Genomic DNA, 9,054 nt, shown 5'->3' with positions numbered 1-9,054 from the left:
AAATATAAGTTGCTTCTTGGGGCATAAATACAAAAGTGTGATTTATTTTTCTCCCCTTCTTAGATGGTCAGTAATACCAGCCACACTTTGCTGCATACACTAGTGATTGATTTATTTTTTTTTAAATATGGGGGGTTTTAATAGATTTCTTCATCTTTAATTGTATAGGCTTGCAAAGAAGTTGAAAAGTGAACCACTCAAGTCAGACTTTACAATAGATTTAAAGCATGAGGTAAGTAGTGGTGTGATGAAGTTGAAAATGTCTCAAATCTGTATATTTGAATGATCATAAATGATAATGGAAATAATTTTTTCTTAGACATTGCTAAAATGTTTGACTGCAATGGCATGTTTAATTTCTTTCTCTTCCTTTAGAACATTGTAATACTTTAAAATTACATTTCAAGCGTATAAGAGTTCATGAATAAAAATGCATTCATATATGAATACATACATGGTTGATACAGTAAGGTATCTTCTAAGGCTTGCACTATAAAGGAGAGAGGCTTCCAATGCATGCGGTTTAAGCTGTCATGAATTCCTCAGATATTAGACAGCCTCACTCATTTTCTAAATCAGACTCTTAAGAGCTAACAATGATGGAGTTTGGATTCAGTAATCTGAAGAACTGAACTGTTGTATGAACAATCAAATCTGCAACTGAAAGAAGTCTGATACATTTTTTTGGTTTTTGCCTTTGGGTTGCAACAGCTTTAATAGGTAGCCACTAGGTCTTTCAGAGGATGAGTTTACTGAAAGGAATATGAGAAGAGGGGAGGGAATCTGCAAGAATATCAGTGCTACATTTTCTGAAGCTTCTTTGTATTTTCTGGCTTCGAAATGTTTCTGCAGTGCAGGATTTTGTGCTGTCACCAAAGTGAAATAACTACTGAGCCACAGTGGAAGGGGAGAATGACTCTGCCAATCTACATGCTGATTTTGGCCTGAAATTATGAGTAATATTAAATTTGTTTCAATTTTTTAAAGCTCCTGAAAGTCATCTATAAATTGTGATTCCAGCCCAAGGAAAAAAAATAAAAATAACACCTTACTTAAAACTACCGCTGCTGTTCCAGCTCTTTATTTTGTAATGGTTAGAAACCTCCTAATTTCCAACATAAATCTGCGGTGTCTTTATAGAGTATAAATTGGTAGCATATTTAAATGAATTTGATTTGGTGCCAACACTATTCTTTCACATTGTTTCCCCTCCTTGAGTGATGTATTTCTCAAAAGCAATTGGACAGCACTCAGCTTTCATTTTGCTACATGAAACAAGCCAACAAGCTGTTTCTTTCCTCTTGTTAATTTGTCTAAATGCAAAACCTTGCGCTTCACACTGTTAATCTTCTTACTGTAAGTTACCTCAAAGTCACTTGTGTATTCCCAATATTCCAGTCTACCTCAGCACTGACAAAGCCTCTAAATATAGTGTCATATAAAAAAAGGAAAATCATTGGCAGACATTCCTTTTATGTGCCACAGATTGCTTAATGAAGAACAATTGATCATTTGACTAGCAAAATGACTTCCATCCATTTCTTATTCTGCTGGCAGTTCTTTGCGTATGTTTCATTTCAAATTTATTGCTATTGATGACCTACTTCAGCTCTGTAGTTACTCCTTCTGAACAGTCTTGTGTGTTCTGCTCATTTATTTTATAAATCACCGGCTGCTGCTTAAATCATCTTTATCTCTACGTCCTTCTTGTGTGAGTCAAGATTGACAACAAATCAAATGATATAATCTGTGATCTTTAATGATTGTGTGTAGCTTTTAAATTTACAAAGGATGATAAAGGCTTTAGGAAATGTTTTCGCTTGACAGAGTCCTGATAACATGTGCTTCTAGCCTTTGGTATTTTATTCTGCTCTGTATTGGGGATTTTTCACCCTACTTCTTTCCAAATCCCTATTTCTTATATCCATAACTTTTACCTCACTTTAGAGCTGGAAGGCCTATCTTGCAAATATGGTAAAGGTTTTTTGTCATGCTGCTGCTTATTCATAGATTATTTTTTAGACTTTCTGTAATTGCACAACATATAGGAAATTCACTGAGGCTTATTCAAAACTGGAAGTGAATAATGGATTTTTTGTGTATCTAATGTTAGATTTGAACTAGGACTATTTTCGGGGGGGGTTGTGGGGTTTTTTGGTGGTTTTCTTGTTTAGGTATTTTTGTGTGGTGGGTTTTTCAGGGTTTTTTTTTTGGTTTGGTTTGTTTCTGGGTTGTTTTTTTTTAATTGGAAATACATTTCCATTGTTTCAGGAATAGTCTGTCATCCTGTCCTGTAACCCAAAATGGCACTCTCACCTCTCTTTCGAAATATGATAGCTTCACTCCATTCTAAGGCTCTCTATTGAAGATTTCATTATTCAGTGGGAAATCATAGCCCATTATGGACTTTCATAAATAATTTATGTTAAGTTACAATTGTTAAATACACTTTGTGCTGAAGGAGCATTGCTGCTTTGGTGGTTCATGTGATAGACATTAATTCTGAATAGCTGAATTCTGAAGTGATACAGGGACAACTGAGTAAGGGATCAGCAATAACAAGTAGTGTTCTCCTTTATCCTTCCAGTTGCAGGGAATGATGAGGGAGGAAATGGGAAGAGCCAGCAGGTCAATACGTGGCTTCAAGCCTGGTGTCGCCAGCAGAATTTTGGTGGTTTTGATCATGGGTCAGTTTACATGACACCAGACCTGCTGGTGACAGATGGGGTACACCTCTCTCAAAGAGGGAGAGGATCTTTGCACAGTTGGGATTTTCTGAGGATGTTGAGACCTAAATGAGATGGGCAGGAAAATAATCATCTCTAAGAAGTCTGTAACTGGTTTGGTGAGTTGGGCTTGTTCAGACGGTAATACAGCTGTTGGTTTGCACTGAGTTGTTCCTGAACACTGGGGAGAAGGAAATATTATGCCCTCTTAATACTAGCTTAATGATCACATTATTTACTAAAAGAGGAGCTGAATTCTGGCCCTCAGGGGATGGAAAGCTCAGTGGTGTAAAGCTAACTGTTCCTAAGCAGGTATAAAGCAGTGGAAAGGACACTAGTTTTCATTGCCTTTAGTGTGCACTGAGTCTCATCCCATATTCCAGTGAAGCACTTAACTTTTTTTTCCATGCAAGAGTCATTGGGAATATGTGTAAATAACATGGGAAACAGGAACTAGAACCCAAAACTGATTTTCCTTCCTCTCCCCCTGTACCATTCCCCCTGTTCAGTAGTCAGGCTCCCCTTCAGCACACTATCTTGTTGGTTCCATGAATCTTACTTTTTGCACAGTAACTCAGTTTTGTGAGTTACTGTGCAATATAGTGTGAAAGAAATTTTAAAACTTGCCTGTCTATTGAATTTCTTTTATAGCAAGAAAAATCTCATGTTGGCTGTAGAAATGGGAGCACGATGTAAGATATGCAGCTAGATAATCAACTAAGGCACAAATCTTCTACAGCATCCTGTGTTTTTCAGTTTTCCTGTTAAGTTTACTCTCTAATATGCTTTCTTTGTATACCCTGAGAATTTTTATCCAGTTTCATTACTGATATATCTGTTCTCTATTTTGATAGATTGCCTTGTATATTTGGCAGAAAGGGGAAGGACCACATCTTACTCCAGTGCCTGAGTTCTGCACAGATGATGTGAACTCATATAAGGCTGATCATTGTGCAACAACATTCAGTAATTTTCTGCCACTTTGTGTAAGTACCATATTTTAAATACTTGCTTAGTTAAAGTAAAGCTCTTACTAAAATGCATAAAACTTGACTTTAATAATCTCAAACCTTAAGAAAATATTTTTCAATAAGTTAAAAAAAAAGTTTGTTCTGGCATTTATCTATTTCTGGCTATGATTTCAGCCTTCCGTGGCACAGGATATTTCATGGCAAACAAATACTACATATGCTTTAATGGGTCTTTCTACCACAATGTTTGATCCGTGCATGATTTGTAAAGCATTTCTCTTTACATTTCTGTGAGAGACTGAAGTATAGATAATCTTTTTTTCACTGATGGGAATCTAAAACTTCTTGAGACTAAAGATAAAATGTAATACAGTATTAAGTGCACTAAAGTACACCCCATCTCTTCCACATCTAGGAGAATACAGTTATGATATTATGGGTGAAGTGTTGTTAGAGGCCAAAAAGTGTTCCATGCTTCCAGGTGAGGAAAATTCTAGATGCCAAAAGGAAAACAAATAAAAGTGGTTAAAATATTTTATTACACTGGAGGAAATTCAAAGATTTTTAGTGTGTAGCATTTAAGCTTCTTTTTCCAAGTATGATACAGTTCAGCATATTCTCCATTGATTCATTTCAAAGAAATTAAGAAAGCATTCTTTTTCAGATTAATCTTTCTTAGTTCAACAAACTCTACTACTCATTCTCTTTTCCCAATGAGTTCACATTAGAATACTACATCAATGGAAAAAGTATTTCAGTTATGTTATTTCAGGCATTTTAAACAACTAGTGACGTTTATTTGAGAAACAAAAATGTACGTTCAAGTCTATATTTTACTTGTCATGCTGTACTACTAAAAGGTGTTTTCTGTTTTGTTATATGTACGGACAAACATACCCTATAAAATGTTACAGGTAGAACCTGCAGTTAAAATATTAATTTTTGTTCATTCATATAGGGAGAGCCAGTGAAAAAAGAAGATGTTTTTGTTGCTGTAAAAACATGTCAGAAATTTCATGGTGACAGAAGTAAGTTGATTGGTCAAAGTATTATTATGCAACTTAATTTCTGAAATCAATGTTTAAAAACCAAGCTGGTATATGCTGTCTCTGTAGCTCTTGGGACTAAACGTTCACAAAATCCAGTGGGAAACATGAAAGTTTCAGAATTGTAAACAGGTTATCCTTTAGGTAGGTTTTTTTGGGTTTTTTTGCTGTTCAGAGTTCTTCAAGGTTGCTGTGAAACATTTAAAATGAAAAGTTGTGGTCGTTTGATGTTTCATCATCAGTGATGTGTGACTAGTGGCAAAATTCATGAATATCTAAATTAAAAATATGCATAAACTTGGCTTATGTTGTTGTAAATCAGAGCTGTTGCAATAGTAATTAATATAGCAACTATTAATATCCTTCAGTGTGTTTCCCCCAGTTAATTGGTTCTCTTCGGTTCCTTGTACTAGCAGTGACAATTGTGCAGCTCTGTGGTGGCTGATTTAGAAATTTGAAGAAGCTGAAAGGTCTCTCCTGTCCTCTTTCCTTTTCTCCTGCCCTCCTCTTCAGCAGAAGATGGAACAGCTTATACTGTCGTATTGCTTCTATCTGTTGGCAGCCTATGTAATTGGATGTGCACATGTGTTTTATAGTGCTTGGAACGGGAAATTTTGTCTCATGTAGAAATCTGATGATCTGTAGTACTTTGTCCAAGCCATGGCCCAGATCAGAAATCTCTCAAGTGTGCAACACTAGTGTGTTTCACACAGCAATTGTAGTGTTATACAAGTAATAGTAGTCACCGTGAAAATATGACTGTGATATCCATGGTAAAAACAACAAACCAGAAAAGGCTAGCACAGCCCAACAAGATACATCCAGTAAGTATTAAGTTCCTTCTCAGAGGCACAGAAGATAAAGACACAGATTGATACCTTCAGGTAATACACAGTAAGGCTCAGCTAAATTGAGGTAGATTCAGTATCTATAAAACTTGGAAGGAAAAATTCCAAATCCACTGATTTAACAGAAGACACTCTACCTACTTGATGCCACCTACCAATACATACTAGTTTACTTCTAGACATTTTGATAATAAGGAAATTCAGGAATGGATTTATTTCCAGGAATTTACGTGAGTTTCATTTGACCTTGAATACTCCAGATACGTAATATTGTCACCATTAGGCTTAGGGTTTGTTTTGTGGTTTGGTTTTTTTTTTTTTCCTGGGGTTTATGTTCAAAGTGAGATTTATGGAATTTTTTTCTTAATGTTACTGCACTTGATGAAGGCACATTTCTAATAGTTTAATCACGTAATCATTAGGCTATCTTTAAAGTAGCTTTCGACAAAACAAAATTGACTGTCGTGTAATTTGAGTTCACTGAAGAGTTCTCCTTTCTGGATCCATGTTTATTTTCTTGCATCAAAATTAAAACCAAAAACCGCCAAACCTAGAAAGTCAGAAAAGAACATAAGGCTTCAAAATGATAGCATAAACATCCTTCGAGAAACACCTGTTGAAGACTGAGGAAAATTCTTGAACTTTCCTCACAGCTTCCAGTGTTATGAAATAGAGGATAATCTTACTCAAGATTTTGACAGATTAATGGATGCCAGCTTCAGAGAGCTCTTTTTACCTGGTAAGTCATCTTTTATTGTATGCCAAAACCTACATTAGTGCAACATTAAGGCTTGGAATTCCATGTGCAAAAGCAGCTAAATTTTACTTCAGAATTTATTTCACATAGAACTCGCCTGACAGCATATATGGTTGTATAAGAAAATTTCAAGACTGCAAAGGTTCTAGAGGTAGCACAAATAAAATATAATTAAGAACTCAGAGCTGACCTTCTATAGACATCTCTGGAGTGTGATACTAAAACTTCCATCTAATCACAGGTATTAATACATATAGATAAATATTTGCATCAACAGCTAGTCTGAAATTTCATATAGTTGTTCTTTCTTTGGAACATACAAGTTGTTAGAAATTATGAATTATTGTGGGATTCAGTTGACAGTCTGGATGGTGACACTTCTGTCAAAATAAGCAAGGAAAAGAGAAAGATACTTAGCTAGTAGCCCCTTGTTAGAGCATTTAACATACGTGAGATTCGGGTCCTTGTTTCAGTGAACTTTTTCATTTATACAAAGAAGGGGGTCTCCACTGAAGAAATTGAGAGGCTTAGCCCATAATAGCAAATAGTTCTGTATGTTAAAGCACGCTACTGAGGCTGAGGTCCTTGGCTGCAGAAAGGTGAAACAGCCTTTACATGGCAAGTCTCTTCTGGCAGGTGAAGGTTGGAAGTTCTGTGCTGGGGCCTTGTTTTCTGAAAGCTTTCTGGTTTTGTTCTTCTGAGAAACATTTTTTAACTAGAACGTTTGCACAAAATAAGAAAACAATTTCCTGCCTACTTGTTTTCTTATTCTAGCTGGGGGAGGAGAGAGGAGGGAAGTTTACATGGCATTTGCTGCCAACTAATGCCTGATAATGCAATCTTACATGATGTAATATGACTTTTTATTACGTAGGATGTAGAGTTAAAGCATTGTAAAATTCCTGGGTTTTCATTTCAGAACTCCACCATAACGTTGTATGCACACGTATTTTGTACACAATTACCTTTGAATTTTTTTTATGCAAAAATTAAGAGCAGTTTTGCATTTCTTTAACATCTTTAAGACCAATTTTGGCCACTGGACAATGCTACAGGAGTGAAATTATGTTCTTCCAAATATTAAAGCCTTTCCATTAGTGCACTGAGTTCTGATCACTCTGTCTTAACAGCTACCTTTCAATTCACTGTAGTGTTACCACACTGACTGTTGGTCAGTAAAGAATTATAAATCCTTTGAGCCCCTGTGAGATCAGAGTAGAGGAAAGTCAGCAAAAAGGCAGGCAGCAAACATCAAGTTAGGTGATGGATGATTCCAGCAAGGGGCTAAAATGAGTTGTAAGCAGCAAAGTTACATAGCATTTGCATAGAGTTATACAAATATTTCCTCCATTTCAAGAACTAGTGGGTTGCCCCTGGCTGGACCCCAGGTGCCCGCCTCAGCTGGACAGGGGAGAGGAAATACAAGGAAAGGTTTATGGGTCAAGATAAGGACAGGGAGAGATCATTCACCAATTGCTGTCATGGGCAAAACAGACATGACTTGGGGAAATTATTGCAAATCAAATCAGAGTAGGAAAATGAGAAAATAAACAGATCTTAAAAACACTTTCCCCCCACCCTTCCCTTCTTCCCAGACTTAACTTTATTCCCAGTTTCTCTACCTCCTCAACCCAAGTGGTGCAGTTGACAGGGAATGGTGGTTGTGGACAGTTCATCACACGTCTCTGCCACTCCTTCCTCCTCAGGGGAGGGCTCCTCACACTCTCCCCCTGCTCCAGAGTGGGGTCCCTCCAGTCCTGCAGTGAAATTCTCATCCCACGTCTCTCCCGCTCCTTCCTCCTCAGGGGAGGCCTCCTCACACTCTCCCCCTGCTCCAGAGTGGGGTCCCTCCAGTCCTGCAGTGAAATTCTCCAATGTGTGTCCTTCCCATGGGGTGCAGTTCTTTGGGAACTGCTCCAGTGTGGGTCCCTTCCATGGGTGCAGCCCTTCAGGAACAGGCTGCTCCAGTGTGGGTCCCCCGTGGGGTCACCAGTCCTGCAGCAAACCTGCTCCAATGGGGGCTCCGCTCTCCATGGGGCCGCAGATCCTGCCAGGAGACTGCTCCATTACAGGCTTCCCATGGGGTCACAGCCTCCTTCAAGCATTCCCCTGCTCCAGAGTGGGATCCTCCATGGATGGATATCGGCTCCATCATGACCTCCATGTGCTGCAGGGCACAGCTCCCTCACCATGGTCTGCACCACGGGCTGCAGGGGAATGATTCTCTGCTCCAGTGCCTGGAGCACCTCCTCCTCTCCTTCACTGACCTGGGTGCCTGCAGAGCTGCTGCTCTCACATATTCTCACTCCTCTCTCCAGCTGCAATTGTGCAGGGTTTTTTTTTCCCCCTTCTTAAATATGTTGTCTCAGAGGCATTGCCACAATCACTGATGGACTCAGCCTTGGCCAGCAGCAGGTCTGTCTTTGGAGCTGGCTGGCATTGGCTCTGTTGGATATAGGGGAAGATGGTGTGCAGTTCTTTGGGAACTGCTCCAGTGTGGGTCCCTTCCATGGGTGCAGCCCTTCAGGAACAGGCTGCTCCAGTGTGGGTCCCCCGTGGGGTCACCAGTCCTGCAGCAAACCTGCTCCAATGGGGGCTCCGCTCTCCATGGGGCCGCAGATCCTGCCAGGAGACTGCTCCATTGCAGGCTTCCCATGGGGTCACAGCCTACTTCCAGCATTCCCCTGATCAGGAGTGGGATCCTCC

At 38.9% G+C, this 9,054-nt stretch overlaps 1 protein-coding gene across 1 annotated transcript in view; it reads left to right on the top strand.

Annotated features, from left to right (window-relative positions):
• Positions 1-168: 168 nt before the first annotated feature.
• Positions 169-9,054, top strand: part of B3GALTL (beta 1,3-galactosyltransferase-like) — a gene marked incomplete at its 5' end in the record, with an annotated part of 17,363 nt that continues 8,477 nt past the window's right edge. Inside the window, 3 exons of the mRNA XM_010023911.1 lie at positions 169-232; positions 3,581-3,712; positions 4,656-4,725. Coding sequence (XP_010022213.1) covers positions 169-232; positions 3,581-3,712; positions 4,656-4,725 — 266 coding nt within the window. The remainder of the gene's footprint in view (positions 233-3,580; positions 3,713-4,655; positions 4,726-9,054) is intronic.

Source organism: Nestor notabilis, unplaced genomic scaffold, assembly GCF_000696875.1.
Source record: "Nestor notabilis isolate BGI_N333 unplaced genomic scaffold, ASM69687v1 scaffold4981, whole genome shotgun sequence".
NCBI classification, from domain to species: domain Eukaryota; kingdom Metazoa; phylum Chordata; class Aves; order Psittaciformes; family Psittacidae; genus Nestor; species Nestor notabilis.
The sequence above is the reverse complement of the archived record's forward strand: the minus strand, read 5'-3'. Positions and strand labels throughout refer to the sequence as shown.